The sequence below is a fragment of the Zophobas morio genome, unplaced genomic scaffold (assembly GCF_036711695.1).
Source record: "Zophobas morio isolate AGI-343-1 ecotype UQ-CSIRO unplaced genomic scaffold, CSIRO_AGI_Zmor_V1 ptg000004l, whole genome shotgun sequence".
Classification (NCBI taxonomy): domain Eukaryota; kingdom Metazoa; phylum Arthropoda; class Insecta; order Coleoptera; family Tenebrionidae; genus Zophobas; species Zophobas morio.
In genome coordinates, this window is record NW_026972109.1 from 2,767,710 (window position 1) to 2,789,360 (window position 21,651).

The 21,651-nt window shown below is 34.5% G+C and overlaps 3 protein-coding genes and 1 long non-coding RNA gene across 4 annotated transcripts; 2 read left to right on the top strand and 2 right to left on the bottom strand.

The window, feature by feature from the left end:
• Positions 1–471: 471 nt before the first annotated feature.
• LOC135137329 (uncharacterized) lies at positions 472–5,542 on the bottom strand. The gene is made up of 4 exons (XM_064066955.1): positions 5,426–5,542; positions 1,065–1,150; positions 810–1,009; positions 472–762 (listed from the first exon to the last, which is right to left on the bottom strand). The coding sequence occupies exons 2-4, from the start codon at positions 1,111–1,113 to the stop codon at positions 490–492; spliced, it is 522 nt and encodes a 173-aa protein (XP_063923025.1). The 5' UTR covers positions 1,114–1,150; positions 5,426–5,542; the 3' UTR covers positions 472–489.
• LOC135137321 (uncharacterized) lies at positions 5,539–6,440 on the top strand. The gene is made up of 4 exons (XM_064066948.1): positions 5,539–5,638; positions 5,704–5,790; positions 5,837–6,033; positions 6,089–6,440. The coding sequence occupies exons 1-4, from the start codon at positions 5,605–5,607 to the stop codon at positions 6,356–6,358; spliced, it is 588 nt and encodes a 195-aa protein (XP_063923018.1). The 5' UTR covers positions 5,539–5,604; the 3' UTR covers positions 6,359–6,440.
• Positions 6,441–17,195: 10,755 nt separating this feature from the next.
• Positions 17,196–17,955, bottom strand: LOC135137267 (uncharacterized). Its single transcript, XM_064066887.1, has 3 exons — positions 17,799–17,955; positions 17,527–17,726; positions 17,196–17,478 (listed from the first exon to the last, which is right to left on the bottom strand). The coding sequence occupies exons 1-3, from the start codon at positions 17,845–17,847 to the stop codon at positions 17,209–17,211; spliced, it is 519 nt and encodes a 172-aa protein (XP_063922957.1). The 5' UTR covers positions 17,848–17,955; the 3' UTR covers positions 17,196–17,208.
• Positions 17,956–17,984: 29 nt separating this feature from the next.
• LOC135137275 (uncharacterized) lies at positions 17,985–19,131 on the top strand. The gene is made up of 3 exons (XR_010281796.1): positions 17,985–18,176; positions 18,275–18,965; positions 19,009–19,131. It is a non-coding gene; the product is annotated as an uncharacterized LOC135137275 (long non-coding RNA).
• The last annotated feature ends 2,520 nt before the right edge of the window (positions 19,132–21,651 follow it).

A 21,651-nucleotide genomic window follows, 5' to 3' on the forward strand; every position in this document is an offset into this window, starting at 1 on the left:
GCCATAATTGACTGTAAATAAAACTGGTACATTTTTAGTTCCCCCTGTATAATTAGTGTATAAATCCGCATTGTTGTATCTAGAAGTTGTATTTATTAACTGTATTGTAAAGTTTCTCTTGTAAATAAAACCCTAGAAGTTCATAATACATGTGTGTTTCTTTTAGGTTTTTTGTGCTAGGTCTGGTGTCACGCCTAAAATGCAACAGATATTAAATATCAAAGAAAATTAGAGTTCAAGTCGGCAACATCTGGTGAACATTAAAAGCGCCGACGATGTCATCTTGCAGATTTTTGATGGCATTTAAGTTGGATGTCCAGAGGTGTTAACGCATTTAAATACCCTCTGACGTTCCCTCATGATTTAATATGTTTTTGTTGTCTGTTTAAGAATTTATCGAGAAGCCATAAATAGGCCGTATCACAACAAATCGCTGGGTTATAAAAAGAAAACAGAGATAAAATACGACTGTTTAAATGAAAATAAAATCTATTTGCTAGGATAATACACTAAAACCTGATACGAAGTGACCCCGTGTTCTTTGTCGCCACAAACGTAGAACATTTTCGCGTTTCCTGCTTGGTACCCCAGTACTTTTCCCACGATGAGTTCGCCTTGGTGCATCACCCGTCCAAGGTTGACGATACTACCACCGTTTTCGCACCCCCCTATCACTAATTGTTTGCCAATTGTGGTCATGTGTAGATTAGTGCTGTTGGCGTTTTCCCAAGAAAAACAGTTCCAGTTTGAACTGCAAAGTATCTGCAACTATAACGTTAGATCTGAGTTTAACGCAGCAAAGTACGTACTTTCATGCCGGCGTCAGAGAAATTCGCGTTCCAGCCAAAGGGCAATCTCATGCCGGGTTGACCGGGGTAAATGGTTCCAGGCACGATTCCACCGTTCGATAAAAATGCTTGACCGATGAAAGTGGCTTTTTTGTTTATGTCGTGTCCGCCTGGGAGTGCGTCGTCAGGGATTTCTCCGGTGTAATCGCGCCAGTAATAATCTAAAAATGTTTGGGTATAAGATTACAACAAATTAATTATTTTTTGGGTGTTTACCTGCTGGTGAGTGACGTTTCTTTTGATGGTGATTTTTAAGCTGATTCATCTTGTAATACCACTACAACTGGGGATGACAGTTTAACCTACAATATAGTACCTAATGAAATTTTCTATCTAATCTTTTGTGAGTCAATTACTGATAATGATAACACATAATAACTTCGTGAACGCGAATTAATACGAAATTACTCCGACACTATTTCTACAGGTTTAAAAATAGAAGCAATAATATCATTCAAATAAGACGAAAAAGGAACAGGTCCAAGGCGGCAACCTTGTGAACTTAAATTTACATATACTTTAATTTTTAAACGATTCAGTTATTTTTCACAAAGTTATGAAAAAGATAGTTGTGTATTTTTATCCTAATAACGAAAATGATTAAAAATTGGTTGAAAGTTGTTTCGACAGAACTTCCCTCGCACCGAAAGTTCGAGTTGAGTTTTTTCTGTACACAATTTTGTGATTAACTGATCAACATTTTTGCAAGAATACGTATATGAACTTGGATTGGGTGCAGTGTAGTACTTGCTAAGATAAAACAGATTGTGGCTAATTACATACCCCCTAAGAAAGTAGAGGGCCGGTGGACATATTCAGTATTTTGTTAAAATCAGATTGATGAAATAACTGAACAGTATTGAGAGTAATCACTGGAATGAAGCGGGGGTGGGTGGGCGGGACTATTGCTTGCATATAAACGATTCTGTATGAAAAAGTTAAAGTTATCCCCACCCACCCACCCGTTCTCTAATTCTTTTCTTCAGAAATAATAAACAAATGTTATAGCCCATAAGTGGGACAACAAAAAAATTACTATTAACGCTTCTTTTTAACAGCATACGTTCTATTAGTTCCCATTTTCACTTTACAAAAGAACATTTAATTCACCCCGCCCACCCACCCGGACTCCATTTCAGTGATTCATTTTGTCTAGACCGAATGAAAGGCGGATCTCAACTGAAGAGAGATAAAATCGGTAGAATCGGAACAGTGATAAGATTGATTTTGGTAACTGGCGTACCCCCTAAGAAAATAACGGGTGGGTGGGAGGGGCTAATACTTGCTAAAATAAGACTGATTCTGGCAAACCACATAACCTCTAATAAAATAGAGGACGGGTGGGCGGGGCTAGTATTTGTTAAGATAAGATTGATTGTGGTAACTGACCGAACAGTATTAAGAGTAATGACTGGAATGAAGAGGAGGTGGGTGAGCGGAACTATTGCTTGCTTATAAACAATCCTATATGAGAAAGTTAAACTTATCCCCGCCCACCCACCCGTTCCCTAATTGTTTTCTGCAGAAATAAGAAATAAATGTTATATCAAATAAGTAGGACAACAAAAAAAAAACAATTCACGCCTCTTTTTAACAGGCTATGTTTTATTAGTTTCCAGTCTCACTTTGCAAAAGAACATATAATTCACCCCAACCATTTCAGTGTTTCATTTTGTCTAGTCCGAATGAAGGGTGGATCTCAATTGAAGAGAGATAATATCGGTAGATTGAGAACAGTGATAAGATTGATTTTGCTAAATGGCAGACCCCTTAAGAAAATAACCGGTGGGTGGGACGGGCTAATACTTGCTAAGATAAGACTGATTCTGGCAAACGACATAGCCTCTAACAAAATAGAGGACGGATGGGCGGGGCTAATACTTGTTAAGATAAGATTGACTGTGGTAAATGATCGAACAGTATTAAGAGTAATCACTGAAATGAAGAGGGGGTGGGTCAGCGGTACTATTGCTTGCTTATAAACGATTCTATATGAGAAAGTTGAACTTATCCCCACCCACCCACCCGTTCTCTAATTCTTTTCTTCTGAAATAAGAAATAAATGTTATAGCAAATAAGTAGGACACCAAAAAAATACGATTAACGCTTCTTTTTAACAGCTTACGTTCTATTAGTTCTCATTTTCACTTTACAAAAGAACATTTAATTCACCCCGCCCACCCACCCGGCCTTCATTTCAGTGATTTATTTTGTCTAGTCCGAATGAAAAGTGGATCTCAATTGAAGAGCGATAAAATCGCCAGAATGAGAAGAGTAATAAGATTGATTTTGGCAAATCACATACCCCCTAAGAAAATAACGGGTGGGTGGGAGGGGCTAATACTTGCTAAGATAAAACGGATTCTGGAAAACGACATAGCTTCTAATAAAATAGAGGGCGGGTGGGCGGGGCTAATATTTGTTAAGATAAGATTGATTGTGGTAAATGACCGAACAGTATTAAGAGTAATCACTGAAATGAAGAGGGGGTGGGTCAGCGGTACTATTGCTTGCATATAAACGATTCTGTATGAAAAATTTAAACTTATCCCCGCCCATCCACCCGTTCTCTAATTGTTTTCTTCTGAAATAAGAAATAAATGTTATAGCAAATAAGTAGGACAACAAAAAATTACGATTAACGGTTCTTTTTAACAGCCTACGTCCTATTAGTTCCCATTTTAACTTTACAAAAGAAAATTTAATTCACCCCGCCCAACCACCCTGCCTCCATTTCAGTGGTTCATTTTGTCTAGTCCGAATGAAAGGTGGATCTCAACTGAAGAGAGATAAAATCGGTAGAATGAGAACAGTGATAAGATTGATTTTGGTAACTGGCATACCCCCTAAGAAAATAACGGGTGGGTGGGAGGGGCTAATACTTGCTAAGATAAGACGGATTCTGGAAAACGACATAGCTTCTAATAAAATAGAGGGCGGGTGGGCGGGGCTAATATTTGTTAAGATAAGATTGACTGTGGTAAATGACCGAACAGTATTAAGAGTGATCACTGAAATGAAGAGGGGGTGGGTGAGCGGTACTATTGCTTGCTTATAAATAATCCTATATGAGAAAGTTAAACTTATCCCCGCCCACCCACCCGTTCCCTAATTGTTTTCTTCAGAAATAAGAAATAAATGTTATATCAAATAAGTAGGACAACAAAAAATTACGATTAACGCTTGTTTTTAACAGCTTGCGTTCCATTAGTTCCCATTTTCACTTTACAAAAGACCATTTAATTCACCCCGCCCACCCACCCGGCCTCCATTTCAGTGGTTCATTTTGTCTACTCTGAATGAAAAGTGGATCTCAATTGAAGAGAGATAAAATCGGTAGAATGAGAACAGTGATAAGATTCATTTTGGCAAATAACATACCCTCTAAGAAAATAAAGGGTCGGTGGGCGGTGATAATACTTGCTAAGATAAGACTGATTTTGGCAAACGACATACCCATTCACAAAATAGAGGGTGGGTGGGCGGGGTTAGTACTTGTTAAGATAAGATTGATTTTGGTAAATAACTGAACAATATTGAGAGTAATGACTGGAATGAAGAGAGGGTGGGTGGGCGGTACCATTGCTTGCTTATAAACGATTCTGTCTCAGAAAGTAAAACCCCCCGCCCACCCATCCGTTCTCTAATTGTTTTCTTCAGAAATACGAAATAAATGTTATATTAAGTAGGACAACAAAAAAATTACGATTAACGATTTTTTTTAACAGTCTACATTCTATTAGTTCTCATTCTCACTTTACAAAAAAACATATAATTCACCCCGCCCACCCACCCGGCCTCCATTTCAGTGATTCATTTTTACTACTCCGAATAAAAAGCGGATCTCAATTGAAGAGAGATAAAATCACCAGAATGAGAACAGTGATAAGATTGATTTTGGCAAATGACATACTCTCTAAGAAAATAAAGGGTGGGTGGGCGGGGCTAATACTTGCTAAGATAAGACTTTTTCTGGCAAACGACATACCCTCTAAGAAAAATAGAAGGTTTGTTAAGGTAAGATTGATTTTGGTAAATAACTGAACAATATTAAGAGTAATTACTGGAATGAAGAGGGAGTGGGTGGGCGGTATTATTGCTTGCTTATGAACGTCTCTGCAGGAGAAAGTTAAACTTAGCCCCGCCCACCCACCCATTTTCGAATTTTTTTATATTATAGATATATTTTGATTAGTAATTTACCTTGCTTAATATAATAACTTTAAAACGTTTGCAAGATTTCAAAGTATTCAGTTTTGCAATTCTCGATTTAATCAATAAAATAAATTCACTCAGAGATTAATTTTTTTGAGACACCATGTAATAAGCCAATCTAAAAAATAATAATGCAGTGATAAATCGCAAGTATAGACTCATATTTTGCGAGATTTATTCGGCAAAATTTTGAGCTGACGTCATCATTTTTGGAGGGGATGATTAAAATATCGGCCCAAAATCTGGGACAGACATACCTATTTTTTCTACTCTAGTGGTCATGAAAGGGGTCATGAAAGGTCGTGAAAACGTAAAAGTAGAGAGTCGGCTATGGACTCGATTACAATACTTCTTTTACTTACGTTCGGGAAGTAATAACACACAACTTTTTCCGTACTTGTAAAATAAATGTCTACATTGTGGGTAATTTACCGATTTTTGTCACAGACTGTTTGTTCTATATGTTATACAGATAAGATTCGAGAGCACTAATAAAATAGACAAATATCTAGAGCGTTGAGTACTGATAGAGTTGTGTGTAATGGGGAACGATATGGACAGCGCACACGTTCCAAGTAAGTCTTATTATTACTAAAAACGACTTATTTATTAATAAAAAATAAAAATCATACAAAAATAGGTCGTAGGATTACTCGTACGACTAATAATACGGAACCACAGCATGTTTGTTCGCAATGTAGTAGAAGTGATGAAGTCCCTCCTATAGGTAAGAGATTTTTTTTAATACGAGATATAATAGTCACATGATTCAGATTATTATTGGAGGGACTATCTTGGAATAGTACCACGTGATGCTGTACCCGGTGGGCACGACGTTACCAACAGAACTACCTACATCGGGCAAGGTTTCTACTCTAAAGCTGGTTTGCTAACAGGAACTATATATCCAGGAATAAGTGGGATTAAATTACCTTACAGCGGATCAAATACGTCTGAAATAGGTGTGAAGGCAAGTCTGACATATTTTAAACAAGTACCATAAAACTACAAAGAATTTCCTGTAGGTACTATGTAGCCCTAATGCAACTTGCTTTCAATGGAAGAGAGCCGAAAGTACCACTCTGCATTCCAGTACAATTGGAAAGCACCTGGTGATCGGAGGTTTCGAAGATGGAAAAATGATTAACATCGGAAGAGCTATGTTCCAGGGGGAGCTTGTAGTTGGAAAGGTGTTGGGGTTTCAAGCGGAGAAAGCAAAGTTGTACTTTATACATGGTGATAAGGAGTATGAAGTTAGTTCCTATGAGGTTTTGATTTACCAAGCCACACCATGATTTGAAGGATTGTAGATTTGAAAATGGAATTGTAAATATTTAATTGTGTTTTACATTAATTAAATATATGGGTTGAAATATGTTCTATGGTATATTAACATAATTAAGTTATTAGTAATTTTTACAGTAAATTTATTTTCGGTTTTAGTTAAAAGCTCGGGATAATCAACTTGGTTTAAGTAATGATATTAACTTTACGTACTATTGCAGTGTATTACTGGTTGCTTTTGAAGTAAAGTTCCCTATTGTTCTACCGTAGAATAGATTTTACAACTGAGAGTGATAACTAAAGGTCGGAATTATATGCAGAGAAATTTGGTTGCATATTAAAATATCGTGAACCTGAGTGGATACCGGAAATTTTGTCCCTTTTTTCTCAATGATGCATTTTTGTTTTCGGTCATACTAAGAATAACAACTTCAATAAAATTACTCATATATATCATTGTATTTGTATTAATGTTACAACATAAAATTAAATAAATTCATAATATCACTGACTAATATTTTGTTCGGAATCAATTAAATGACAATCATTATTTAAATCTACCGAAAGAAAGTGCACTACCAAATATTAATGATTTGGGAACTGATGAGATGGTTTCAAGAAAATGGTTGTCCGGTCCATAATGAACATTTTACAAGGGATTATTTATCACATGGTGACGACAAACAATTCAAAAATATTGTATGCAACAAATACAACTGATAGTAATAACTGATAACATTTATTTGCAGGAGTTCTGCACCAAAACTTGGTACGAAATAATCGCATTTTCCTTGTTGCTGCCAACATAGTACATTGTTCCCAGCTTCGGTTCGCTCGAGTGTATTTTTCCCACGAGTAGTTCTCCTTGGTGCATCACTCGTCCAACGTAGAGCTTACCATGGCGTTGATGACCCCCAATGACTGCTCTGCCAGTTGTAGTTGAAAGTAGTTCCTGACTTGTGGTGTTTTCCCAAGAAAGAGAATTGCGGTTTGAAGTACAAAGTATCTGGAACCACCTTGCTTAAATTTTAGTTCATTTTTGTAGAACTACGTACCTTCATGGAGATATCAGAGTAATTCATTCACTTTCCAGTTACAGGGTAAGTTCAAACCTGCCTGACCGGGGTAAAGAGTTGTCGGTATGACGCCCTCGCCTGCTAGAAATGCTTGACCGATGTAGGTGGGTTTACTGTTTGAGTCGTGTCCACCCGGAAACGCGTCTTCAGGTATTTCGCCCGTGTAATCGCGCCAGTAGTAACCTTAAAATATCACAAAATTACCAACATCGCTGTATCAAACTGACGGAAAAATTGAATGTGTTTAATTTTTTGGAACATTCAAAAATTGTAGTTGATGTTTTTGTTACTTACCTGCTGGTCCTGATTGATGACCGGGATGATGATGATGATGATGATGATGAGATTTGTCTGGGTTCATCTTGCCGCACTTCTGTATCTGGTAAAAGTACTATGTTCAGGTAATAAATGTTGCTCTTATTTATAGCAGCTTCACTTAACAATTCCAGTTAATGTGTACTTTCCAACTAATCTTTAGAGGTTGTGACTAATGACATGGAATAACCAAAAGCTAATAGGGACTGATCTACCTAATCTTTATTTCTGTGTATTACTGATAAGTGATAATCAAGGGATTTCGAAACTTGTTTTATTAATCCATTGTTGAAAATTATTTTTTAAATTTTGTCAGCATAGATTCACAGATCATTGCGACATTATTTAAAAAGAAAATGCCTGAAATAGTTTTACTACAACAAAAAATTGCCATAAAAAGATGTTTTTTGCAGTTTCGAAAAGACAGACCCGATCTTTCTTTCGAAGAAGTAACTATGAGGGTCTCGAACATATTTTCTGTAATGTAAAAATACGCTGCAAATATTTTTTAATTTTTTTTCTCATAGGTGGGAACATCAGCTGTGGCGAAAATTTTATCAACAGGGGACCAAAATTTCAAAACATCACTATCTGGCAAGCGAAAACCAACGGATTTATTTACAAATTATATGTTTCGGAAAGACCTGCAACGACAAATTTGGCAACTTAATGAAAAAAACGAATATTTCACTGTAGATACAGTTTTGGCATATTCTAGGGAACAGTTGGAATTTAAAGGGGGCAAACCACATTACACAAAATTCTTAAGTCAATGGGTTATAAACACAGAGAAGTAAATGGTCCAAAATTCTAAGTATGTGAACAAAATCATGTCGTTGCAGCCAAAATTACTTTTTTGAGAACATATTTACAGTTTCTAAATTCATGTGAAAATTTGACTTTCGTGTATTTGGATGAAACATGGATCTATCAAAATGGTTCATCTATTCGTCGTTGGGTGCACGATACTAATCTAAAAAGCAGTCCCACCAAAATTAAAAGTGAAGGATCAAGATTTACTATTCTCCACGCGGGTTGTTCAATGGGGTTCTTGGATGGTTGTAACAATTTTTTTAATTCAAAAAATAACGATAAGGACTATCATAAAACGATGGACGGGACACTTTTTCAAAATTGGGTGGTTAATCAGCTCATTCCTGCTTTGGCAAAGTTGAACCATAAATGTGTGGTTGTTTTAGACAATGCACCGTATCATTCGGTTCATTTGGATAAACCACCCACTTTTTCTAGTAAAAAATGTGAAATGCAGGAATGCCTCTTTAAACACAGTGCTGAATTTGACAAAAAATTCTCGAAGAAACAGTTATGGGATTTAATTAAACCCTTCAGAAACATTACGTCACCTTAAAACTGGTTTGCCGCATATCCAGATCGCGTCCGAGGGATTTTCGCCTCTACTGTTTGGTGCAGATTTGCCGCATGTCGCACTTGGGCGAAGCGAAACATAGTTTAGATTCAGTGCTGATTTGCCGCATGTCCAAGCAGAAGTCGATACAGTACCGTTATCCGTTTTTACGTACTTCCTTGCTGTTTTCCTTTTCAGCGTTAGGTATGGGGTTGGGAAAGAAATCGTATTCAACTTCATGCGCAGAACAATAAGAATAATGTGAAATAAATAAAAAAGAGACTTAACAATTTTGATGAATCTGAAATTAAAAAAAAGCAACTGTAATTTGTGCAACTCTTTTTCTGTTATAGATGTTACAAATATTTTCAAATTATTAGATTCGAAATTTTACAAATTAAAATTTCAAATAGATTTGTTGTTCGATAAACAAATAATTTAATTTTTTACTAAACAGTAACATTTTTCTTTAATTTTTTCTCGGGAATGATTGAACTTATTTTCTCTAAAGTTTTAGTGAACAAGATTTATAACGCTGCATACCAGTAAAAGAGTTCACAATTTTTTGTAGTATTCTTATTTGTAGAAACGATATTTCTACATCAATAATCACAAATAATAGATACATTTTTAATTTTTTAAATTAAAATGTTGTAAAAGTAATATGAAAATTAAAATTTCGCAGCGAAATCCACCTAAACATTCATAATTTATGACTGGAACGTTTACAAAAATCAGCTTTTGACATAAAATGCTTGCAAATTTGAAACAGAATTGGAATGTTTCTTGACAATCATGCCTAATACATTTTTGACTTGTATCTTTTAAAAAGAATTATTTCCGAATTTATAGCTATTTACAATTTACGACTTACTTCAAGAATAAATTCCGTATTAGAATTTTACCTATAATAATTAAATAGATGTATGTTGTTAACTTATATAAGGTACCTTACATCGAAACGAGTAATTTGTTTTTTAATATGACATTGCCTTTCTTTATCATTCTATTTGTCTAACAATTATTGTTGTGCAATTATACGCGTGTAAATAAAAATAACTTTACAATAACTTATTTATGGGTACATTTTTTTACCAATTAATTTAAGTGGATGGTTATATGTAATGGTAATAATAGCCGCATAAAATTCACTCACTGTTTAGGTATACCAGATATCAAAAGCTATTAAATCCAAATGTTATTGTTTATTTTTTTTATGTCTCGAGCGTAAGCTAAGGAAGTATTGTAATCAAGTTCATCGGGCGACTGGCTACTTTTATGGCTTCTGAACGTTTCATGACTCCTATAATACGAAAACATAGGTCTCTCGTTTCCGGTTGATAAAACGCTGACCAACATTTGTAATCATCCTCCCCATCATATAACGTCATCTCCAACTTTTACAGCAATAAATGTTATATAAATTTTAAAAAATAACATACTTTTTCATTTGTTGTTTATTGAGTTTTTACCCTAAGCACCCAGATTGAATTGAATTACCATAACCCTAATTTCTTGAGATTTTGGAAACAGGATATACTACATAAAGAAAGTTAAAAGAATTTGAAGTAATGTAATGATACTCTTTTTACATCAACATACTATTATTTATCAATTAATTGGGCATCGTCCAAAATACTGTTCATAAATTAAAAGTGCAGGAAGTTTATGCAAAAGCATGCAAATACATTTTTTGCGTATAATAATATGTATTGCTTTATTATTAAATATCTACTCATTTACAAGAATTATTAAAATTAGTAAAAAAAAGTATTCAAGTCTCTGTCTAGTTTAATATCTTACCTTATTAAAATAATAAGTTAAATCAATTATGTAGTTAGCAAACAATGACGTTTAATTTATACTTAGTAGGGTTCACGGCATTAAACTTTTCACATTGCATGTTTAATTCGGAGTTATAATTTGAGAATATAATTTACCCGTATATTTATTTTTGTAGTCTAGTAGTACTTCAGCAAATTTAGAAAACTGTATGTTAATTAAAAATACGTGACAAATCACGAGGCCAGGCAATCTAGAGATCTGACTGCTGGTTTGCGCGGGAAATACTGCATACTTTTTAGAAAAAAGGAGTCTATGATAAGCGCACGTAGGAGATGATAGACAGAGAGCTAATACATAGAGCTAATGTATTGGAAAGAAATAGGACAAGTTTACGTGTGCACACCACAGTCTCCCTTTCTTCTCCTAAACAGTTTGGGATCATACCATAGTATCATAAATAATAATGGACAAAGAGTTCGCAAAGGAATCCAACGGAAATATTTATACAATTGTTTACAACTACCAGTACAAATAATTCTTTCATTTTCAACTGAAAAGCGTATAACTACATTAAGTACTAGATATTATGGAGTTAGGGGTAATCAAATAGATTTGGGTTGCAGTCAACATAATTGTCTTTGATACATAAGACATGGAAACGCAGGGCCGGATCAAAGAATCTTCGGGCCTGAGGCGCAAAAAATACTGGGCCCCTGGCCCCTTTCATCTTGACATTATTAGTTTTAATTTTTACTTTCCGAGCGTAAGCGAAAGAAGTATTGTCCGTCGATCGACTCTCTACTCTTACGTTTTCTCGACCTTTCATAACCCCTAGAATACGAAGAAATAGGTCTCTCTTGCCCGTCTGTCTGTCTGTCTATCTGCCGTCACGGATTTTTATTAGACAGATGATCTCCGAAACTACTGGGTCGATTGTTGTCAAATTTTTTAACATGACTTACGTGTAAAAAACAACAAACTAAATATAATATCAGAATAAAATATATTTTTCATAAAAACAACAAAAAAATATTTCCTGTCTTTCCTGTAATATAAAATAAACACAAACCTCTCAACAAAAACCAAAAACAACCTAAAATAATGAATTAGCGAACCTAAATTATTAAGCATTAATTTGAACTTATGTTATTGTTGTTCGCTTGCTGTCGGGCCCTTGTCTCCCCGGGCCCTGAGGCGCGCGCCTCATGCGCCTCATATATAATCCAGCGCTGTGGAAACGAATGATTTATTTCCAAATCCAAATATACTGCATTTACAGTTTTAAACAGTATCACTGCTAATTTTCTCTGGTTGCCCGACAATAGCTACTTGTAGTCAATATCCACGTAATGTAATAAAATACTGGAATCTAATTGTTTGAGACAACAACCTATTTTTACCCGAGTGTTCTTTATCAGTTTGAATATTTTATATAAAAAAATTACATATTAAGCTGCAATTTTAGTAGGACTGCAGCGAGTCAACGAGCCGCCTTTACTCCGCCAATGCAAAGAAAATATCATTTTATTATCCTTTGTAAAAATAATTCCTTTCTGTAAAACACATTTAAATTTGGTACTCCGTATTTCGTTCACAATTCACCATTTAACACTGGAAATTAACAATGCAATATTTCGATTCTACAATTTTTAGGTAAAATGGATGACTGCAATGCGTTTTATCAAATGTAGATTTTATATAAAAATAAAGAAAAATAAGTCTCTTTATTTTAAAAATATTTAGAAAAAATCGAATCAAAACATCAATAACTTAACATTCATTGTTCGTTATACTTAGTTAACTACTTCACCACGCGATTTCTAATATCGTTTCAATTTTTCATTTATTTCACATTATTAGTCCTTGCCGTATTACTTGTTCTGCGCGTGAAGTTGATTAAGAAATCTTAATCTTAATTATCTCTGAAAAATGTATTTATTATTATCTGTAATTATTAATGTGGAAATATCATTTCCACAAATACGAATACAGGTATGCAGCATTATGAATTTTATTGACTAAAATTTTAGAGAAAATGAGTTCAATCATTTCCGAGAAATCATTAAATAAAAATGTTATTGTTAAGTAAAAAATTAAATTATTTGTTTAACGAGCAACAAATTTATTTGAAATTTTAATTTGTAAAATTTCGAATCCAATAATTTGAAACTCAATCTTTCTTAAAAAAAAAATCGAAAATATTTGTAACATCTATAACAACAGAAAAAAAGTTGCACAAATTACAGTTGCTTTTTTTTAATTTCAGATTCATCAAAATTGTTAAGTCTCTTTTTTATTTATTTCACATTATTCTTATTGTTCTGCGCATGAAGTTGAATACGATTTCTTTCCCAACCCCATACCTAACGCTGAAAAGGAAAACAGCAAGGAAGTACGTAAAAACGGATAACGGTACTGTATCGATTTCTGCTTGGACATGCGGCAAATCAGCACTGAATCTAAACTATGTTTCGCTTCGCCCAAGTGCGACATGCGGCAAATCTGCACCAAACAGTAGAGGCGAAAATCCCTCGGACGCGATCTGGATATGCGGCAAACCAGTTCTAAGGTGACGATTAGAAAAAAAAAAAGATATTTGGTGGACGAGACATTAAGAGAAACTGGCCATGAAGTTCTTAGATTACCTCCGTACCATTGTCAATATAATCCAATTGAAATGGCGTGGGGATTTTATAAGAACTATTACAACAAGCATATAAATTCTCAACCTTCATTAAAAAATATGGTGGAGAATTTATGGCTTGAGGCGCTTTCTAAATGTACTCCAAGCATGTGGCAAAATTTTTGTAAACATTGTGAAAAACTTATTTTGACGGATTGGGAAAAAATATGGGAAATCTTTCGTACGAATCTATATCTCCTTCCATTATTTCGCTAGGTGAAACTGATTCAGAATCTGAATTTGAAAATGACGGTGATAATACAGATTTTCATAGCGAAATAATGGAAATGAAGTGAATTGTAGCTTGTCGGAGGATGATATTTTTACGCATCTTTCGTTCTAAATTTACCAAGGTGAAAAACTACCTGACGCACAACAAAATAAGTATAATTTTAGTTAGATCATCCACGTTGTTACTTTGCACCAAATTTTAAGCATTTTCATTTTTTTGTAACTCTTCATGAATCTGGAGAAGGCGCATAGTAATGTTCTTATTAATAATAAACGTTTGGAAGTACTAGTAATAGCTTTATAGATAAATCATTCAATTTAAGGCCGGAAAAATGTTTCAGAAGAGCTAAACCCATCAAAACACTAGGGCAAGGTTGTTGTCTTTTACCAACCCTTTTAGTAATCTTTGAAAAGTGAAAAGAGAAGTTGGAAGATATGGAAATAGGCTGTTCACAAAGGGCGAAATTTCTTTTTCTAAGAAGAGTGGGCGAGCAGAACGAACTGATGATTGAAAATTAAGGATGAGTTGCTAATTGTGGCATGCGACAATACTCGTATCTTGAACCTCCATTCATATAAAAACAATGTTTAACTGAAATTTTAGTGTTTGTCCCTTACATATGAAATAACTAGAGAGCGGATTTATAAGCACAAAAAATTAAGAATAAGCGTTTAAATAAGCTTAACACATTCGTTAAAAAAGTTTTATTTTAAGCAAAAAAGCATTAAAAACATAATCATATTACAAATCAAAGAACACTTCTTATTAGAACTTTGGATAAAATATTATTACAATAATCCTATACTTTATATTTTACACACGTATTTTAGTTTACTTTAAAACAATTTATGATTGTAATATGTTCCAAGTTGTCCACTGTAAAATTTTTTCGCCGATCATTTAAAATGTGTTTAAAATTGGAGAATGTGCGTTCAACATCCACACTCGTTGTTGGCGCAAATTTGAATTTTGCAACTAATGTTGAATCTAACTCCAAATTTTCCAACTTCTGGCCTTGTAAAACACGAGCAACGTCGGAAAGAACACCGAAACCTGTATTTTTATTTAACACTTCGTCAAGTTTTTGAGATACTCTAGTACCAATATCACCCCTTAGTGCGTTTGCTTGTTGTTTAAATTCTTTCACTAAGTTTATGGCATCTACCAACAACATGTTGGGTTTTTCTAACTTTTCTATTACCTCACATACGAATTGATAATTGCTTCTTAGAAAAGCTAGATCTTGTCGCAAATCTTTGTTTTCCAAAATATTTATGCAATCTTTAATCGATTGAGAAGAATCTTCGCTAAACTCCGTAACTACTTCCTCAAATTCTTTGATATATTTGTCATAATAAAATGTGGCCTGTAACCATGTTCCCCACCTCGTTATAATCGGTTCTGGAGGCAATGGTATGTTTGGAAATTTTTCCTTAAAATGTTGCACTATTAGTGGGGTTTTAACAAAAATCGTTTTACCATTTGCCACTAATTTATTAACAGTAGGAAACTGCAAACGTATTCCTTCAGCCACTCTGTTTAAACCGTGGGCAATGCAAGTAGAGTGAATTAAATTGGGGTACAATATTTTTAGATTATTCCCTGCTTTCAACATATAACGAGCTGCATCCGAGATCATCAATAAAATTTTATTCGCTGGTACAGCATTTGGCAAAAATAGGGACGTAAGACTGTCATTTACAAATCTGGTAATCGTATTGCCATTTGTTTTATCTAACATTTTCAAACTTACTACATACCCTCGACTAGGGAAATTTTCATTTAAGATTCCAACAATTAAACTTGCCACGTATCTTCCACAACTATCGGTTGTTTCATCGACAGCGAACCATAAATAAATTATCTCCAATGCAATGTTTAATTTCGTTGTAAACTTGCTGAAACACTGGGCCTACATTATTTTTTCGGAGAGTACTTTCAACCGGAATATGTCGATTGCAGTGTTTTTCAAGGAATTCTTGAAGAGGGCATTTCTCCAATTTTTTTAAAGGTATATTGGACTGGATCATCATTTTACATAAATCGAAATTAAACTGAAACTGCTCATCTTTTGTGGAAGTAGATGCAACAGATTCATGTATGGTCTGTTGTTTAATTTTAGAAACTTCAAACATTTTCTTCCTTTCTACATGAAGAGTCGTTCTGACATGTTGCGTCACGTTATATTTTGTATCACTTTGAATCTAAAACAACGTACATATACAGGATGAACAAAGGAAAATAGATAAAAAAAATAGTGGGCTTACGGTTTTCACACAAGCTCTGCAGAATATTTTGTTGTTTTCTAATTTTAATTCTGGAAAATCCCTTATCCACTCATCCGGCGTCGATTTTACTTTCGGCATTCTTTTAAAATATTAGTAATATTACCAAAAATAACTCAACATGTAACAAGGGAGAACCACGTATAACACTGTACTACGACAGATGCGATAGACTGATGGTTGTGAAATAAACGGTTCATTTACTTAAAAGTTTCCATTAGAAAAATTTTAATATAGGTAGTTGGGTACAATAATCCTTTTTTCGAGAAAATCTTCAACGGTCTTGCCGCAAAATGCCGAAAAAGAACATCTGGTTAAAAGCTTTAATTCATTCTCAACGGAAGTAAGGATTTAAAGTCATAAAATCTATGGAGTATTTTTCTAATCACAAAAAAAAAGTGTCAAATGACTCCAAATTGTATCATAGTTACAGAAATAAAAAAGTTTTGAAGTGCTTACATTTTTCACAAAAAGCATTAAACCTAGAAATCCGCTCTCTAGAAATAACACTTACAAAAAGCCGAATAACTGTTTTAAATAGCGTAAAGTTTTATGCTTTCTAAAAAATGGATACCATTAACTTGGTCACTACTACTGAAAACTGGAAGATCGGCAACAATGTTTAAATTTCTGGCATATTTTTTAACCTTTAATAACACATAACCTAACGAAAAAAGTTCAGGGAATTTTTATTCTTCTGCATCGAATACCAACAACCTCACTAGATTTTCATGGCCAACCCTATTATATAAAGATGGTGAGCGGATAATATCTTGCACTTCTTAAAATAATTTTTAAAAAACCCAATGGAATGACCGCTTGTCACCCGATGAACACTTATCACCTTATCAGTTATTTCATGTTTACAAACTCAATTTAAAATGAGTCATCTTGAATTCAATAGTTGGAAGGTTCTTCGATTTGAAGGCACAGAATTACAATACTATTTTTTCCTGTTTTCGTTGTAGTGAAACGGTTTAAAAAGACTAAATTTTCAAATGTTCTACTTACCACAAACTACGCTTTGAAAAGTCTACAGAAATCTCTTCGTTATCAAATGGTGGCAGCAAACAATTCAAAAATATCTTAAGGAAATAATACAACTGATAGTGATAACATTTATTTGCAGGAACTCTCCACCAAAACTTGATACGAATTAACAGAAATTTCCTTGTCACCACTCACAAAGTACATTTCTCCCTGCCCTGGTTGAATCGAGTGCACTTTTCCCACAATTAGTTCTCCTTGGTGCAACACTCGACCAACATTGAGCTTACCGCGATGTTGGTGACCCCCAATGACTGCTCGTTTGCCAGCTGTAGTCAAAGGTAGTTCCTTATTAGTGGTGTTTTCCCAAGAAAGAGAACTCCGGCTTGAAGTACACAGTATCTGGAACCACGTTACTCAAATTTTATTTTATTTTGTAAAACTACTCACTTTCATGGAAATTTCAGAGTAATTCACTTTCCAATTGCAAGGTAAGTTCAAGCCTGTTTGACCGGGGTAAAGGGTTGTCGGAATGACACCTTCGCCTGCTAAAAATGCTTGACCGATATAGGTGTGTTTACTGTTTGAATCAAGTCCACCCGGGAATGCGTCTTCAGGGATTTCGCCCGTGTAATCGCGCCAGTAATAACCTAAAAGTATCAGTTGACGAATTTTCGAACGAACTTAAAAGTTTCAATGTGTTCAATATTTTGGACACTTACCTGCTGGCACTGAATGATGATCATGATGATGACAATTGCATTGATTCATCTTGCTACAATTCTACAGCTGGTAAAAAAGGCAGTGTTTAAATGATAAATGTTGCCCACATTTATATGAGTTGCATTTAGGAAATTCCAGTTATTTCTATTTTTGCACTAACCTTTGCATGTGTGATTAAGATGGAATAATCACGGAATCAGTATTGCAGCGATTGGTCAACAGATGACATGCAACGGTCCCGTGGCTCTGTTTAAATTTATACAAATAATAATGAATTACCAAAACATCGAATGTTGTGAACACACAAATCGACTTTGTCAAGAAACAAGTATACACACCAAAGCCTGAACGGAAATAGCTGAAGCTACGCAAGAAAGGTATATTTTATCTCTTTATTAAACAGGAAAGGTTATCCAAGTAGTCGTCGAAATAAAGAACTATTATTAAAGTTACAACTGACAACATTTATTTTCAGGAATTATGTACCAAAATTTGGTACGAAATAGTCGAATTTTTCTTGTTACTACCAACATAGAACATTCCTGCTTTTCCCACGAGTAGTTGAAATTGCACTAGAAAGACCCAGTGTCACATGGTGAACCCTTATCAGTTATATAACTGACTTTAAAATGCGTCATCTCTAGATATAATCCCAATACATACTGATTTCCATAAAAATCCAAACACCTTGAATTAGTTGACTGATAAAACTGAAAGTTTCACTAAATGTGCACTAAATCGAACCAAATACATGATTAAAAAAACAACAGGCCTAAATCTTGTGAAATAAAAAATTTATTCAATAATGTGTGGGTCCACCTTGATTTCTAATGCACTCATATACTCGGCGAAGCATGCTTGAAAGAAGATGGTTTATGGTGTCCTGTGGGATCTCGTCCCAAGCTTCCTGAAGTCACATACGAAGGTCATTTAAATTATTCGGGGGATGCTGCAAGTTACCTAGACGTGTGCCCATGATATCCCACACATGTTCGATTGGTGACAAATCTGGTGAACGAACAGGGCAGGGAAGAGCTTGAACATTATGTCGGGATTAAACCAACGCCTGATAGATATGCTTGACCAATATAGATGTGTTTATTGCTTCGATCATGTCCACCCGGGAATGCGTCTTTATGTATTTCGCCCAAATAATCGCGCCAGTAGTAACCTTAAAATATCACATGACGAATTTTATGAAATACAAAGCTCCCAACATCAAAGGATCAAAATAGGAGAAAAATTTAATGTGTTTAATATGGTAATTTCTTGTTGAGAAATGGGGATTTTGCAACTAAACTCCGCCCTTCAACTCACAATGAATAAAACATTCGTCACAATTGAGAAGGGGTGGGTGGGCGGGGCTTATATCTTGTCCATTCTTCTCTTAATATACGAAGTCTTTTTTTCCCAACAAGAAACTGAAAACATGTGTAACTATCCTGTTGTTGAGAGAAAATTCTATATATTAAAGAAAAAACCAAAATTAAACCCCACCCACCCGCCCCAACCTCATTTGTGATGAATTTCATATGGTAATTTTTTGTTGAGAAATGAGGGTTTTGCAACTAAACTCCGCCCTTCAGCGCACGATGAATAAAATATTCATCACAATTGAGAAGGGTTGGGTGGGTGGGGCTTATATTTTGACCATTTGTCTTAATATACGAAGTCTTCTTTTGGCAACAAGAAACTGAAAACTTGTTTAACTAACCTGTTGTTGAAAGAAAACTCTATATATTAAAACAAAAACCAAAATTAAGCCCCGCCCACCCTCCCCAATCTCAATTGTGATGAATTTCATATGGTAATTTCTCGTTCAGAAGAATTTTGCAACTAAAATTCACCATTCAGCGCACGATGAATAAAATATTCATCACAATTGGGAAGGGGTGGGTGGGCGGGGCTTATATTTTGACCATTTTTCTTAATATACGAAGTCTTCTTTTGGCAACAAGAAACTGAAAACTTGTTTAACTATCCTGTTGTTTGAAAGAAAATTCTATATATCAAAAAAAAACAGAAATTACTCCCCACCCACCCGCCTCGATCTTAATTGTGATGAATTTTTTATTATTGTTATATTTCTCTGTTGATTCGAATGAGTCGGTCTTCTCAAAACAGAGGACTAAAATGCCTTTAATGAAGCAAAAAAAAATTTTTAAGGCGCAGTTACATAGCTATAATTTTGCAAAGACGAACTGTAAAAATTAAAATCTAATCTTCTCTTCAGTTCACTGGTTTTAAAAAATGTGGCTTATTTTATTTTAGATTTAATTGCGAATTTTTTAAAAATTAAATCTGAATTTCGGAATTTTGAACAACCTAAAACTATGACGATTGCTCTTCTTCTTCCATCCATTTGGTTAGCTCTAAAATTTCTCAAAAATGTTGGAAATGGGGTTTCTAAAATTTTCCTCGATTGTTTAAAGCGAGTGTTTTCGATCATGGTCTATGTTACGATTTAATTATCATGGTTTATAACACTTAGATTCGTAATTCGGAAGAAATTCTTTTCATTTCGGACAAAATTGTTAGAATTTTCTAAAAAATAGAAAATGAGTTTAATTTATTGTTCAAAGATCTGTCTATTATGAGAATCTTAGATTCTAAATACGGAGGTTTTAAAATTTTCTAGCCGCGCCCACCCGCCCTCTATTTTCTCAGAGGGTATGATGTTCGCCAAAATCAGTCTTATCTGAGCAAGTACTAGCCCGGCCGCCCACCTCTGTTTTCTCAGAATAAAAACCATGCTGAGATATGCGAATTACGTACGTTCTTATACAAATTTGAACACAATATTTTCAAAAAGTTTTGATGGGACGTACAATCTATTAACAGGGCGATAATTTTCAATGTGATGTTCATCACCAGAATTAAAGACTGATACAACACGCGCCCGACTTCCATAGCCAACCGAGACCGAAAAAATATTACCAAGTGGTACCATCAGAGAATCGCTATAATTATAAAAAAAAAAGATAGATGGAAGAGTTCAGATCATTAGATACAATATCTTCTGTAGTATGTACGTTATTAATATCAATAAGTGAATTAATTTTATAGGAATAATTATGGTAGCCACTGACACTCCTTTACGTATAAACGGAAGGGAAGTAATTGGTACAAGCGTTTACTATGGTTTCATACCCAAGAATATGACTATCGTTATACTTCATGGTATTCGGAAGCTCACAACTATTTTTCATGTTTTTAACAATATTCCAAAAGTATTTGGGATTGGAATGAATCTCGGATTCCGTTTTGTTTATGTACAAATTACAACCTTCAGAAATAATACTCTTGCATTTTGCTTTAAAAAAAAAACAAAGTCAACATAGTCTCTAATATCGCCAGTGTTTTTAAATCGAATGCACACTGTTTTTCGTTTTTACAACATTGTCACAAATGAAAGCTATTAGACACATTCACAATAGGACTAATATTATTCTCATCGTTAATAAAACACCAATCACAATTATCCAGTTAGTAGCTGCTAAGGTAAAACTGATTTTAGCAGATGCTAGCCCCGCCCACCTACCCTCTCTTTTGTTAGAGGGTATCTCATTTGCCAAAATCAGTCGTATCTTGGCAGCTACTAGCCCCGCCCACCCACCCTCTCTTTTTTTGGAAGGTATGTCATTTGCCAAAATCAGTCTTATTTTGGACCTTCAATTTTCGAACTATTCGAAAACTTCAGAATCTTTAGAATCTCTAGAATCTAACATTGCCCGAATGGCTAGAATCCAATATGCTGTAGAATTTAAATTACTTAGAATCTAGATTCATCACAAAGTCTAAAATCAGATATAGAGTTTTTAGCATATTTAGAGTTTCTGAAGTTTCTAACCT

Coding starts and splice junctions, on each gene's coding strand:
- LOC135137329 (XM_064066955.1), bottom strand. CDS start 1,113: ATGAATCAGCTTAAAAATCACCATCAAAAGAAACGTCACTCACCAGCA. Junction 1,010..1,064: donor GAAACGTCACTCACCAGCAG/GTAAACACCCAA, acceptor AAACATTTTTAG/ATTATTACTGGCGCGATTAC. Junction 763..809: donor TCTCTGACGCCGGCATGAAA/GTACGTACTTTG, acceptor TTATAGTTGCAG/ATACTTTGCAGTTCAAACTG.
- LOC135137321 (XM_064066948.1), top strand. CDS start 5,605: ATGGGGAACGATATGGACAGCGCACACGTTCCAA. Junction 5,639..5,703: donor GGACAGCGCACACGTTCCAA/GTAAGTCTTATT, acceptor ATACAAAAATAG/GTCGTAGGATTACTCGTACG. Junction 5,791..5,836: donor TGATGAAGTCCCTCCTATAG/GTAAGAGATTTT, acceptor CACATGATTCAG/ATTATTATTGGAGGGACTAT.
- LOC135137267 (XM_064066887.1), bottom strand. CDS start 17,847: ATGAATCAATGCAATTGTCATCATCATGATCATCATTCAGTGCCAGCA. Junction 17,727..17,798: donor TCATCATTCAGTGCCAGCAG/GTAAGTGTCCAA, acceptor TGATACTTTTAG/GTTATTACTGGCGCGATTAC. Junction 17,479..17,526: donor ACTCTGAAATTTCCATGAAA/GTGAGTAGTTTT, acceptor ACGTGGTTCCAG/ATACTGTGTACTTCAAGCCG.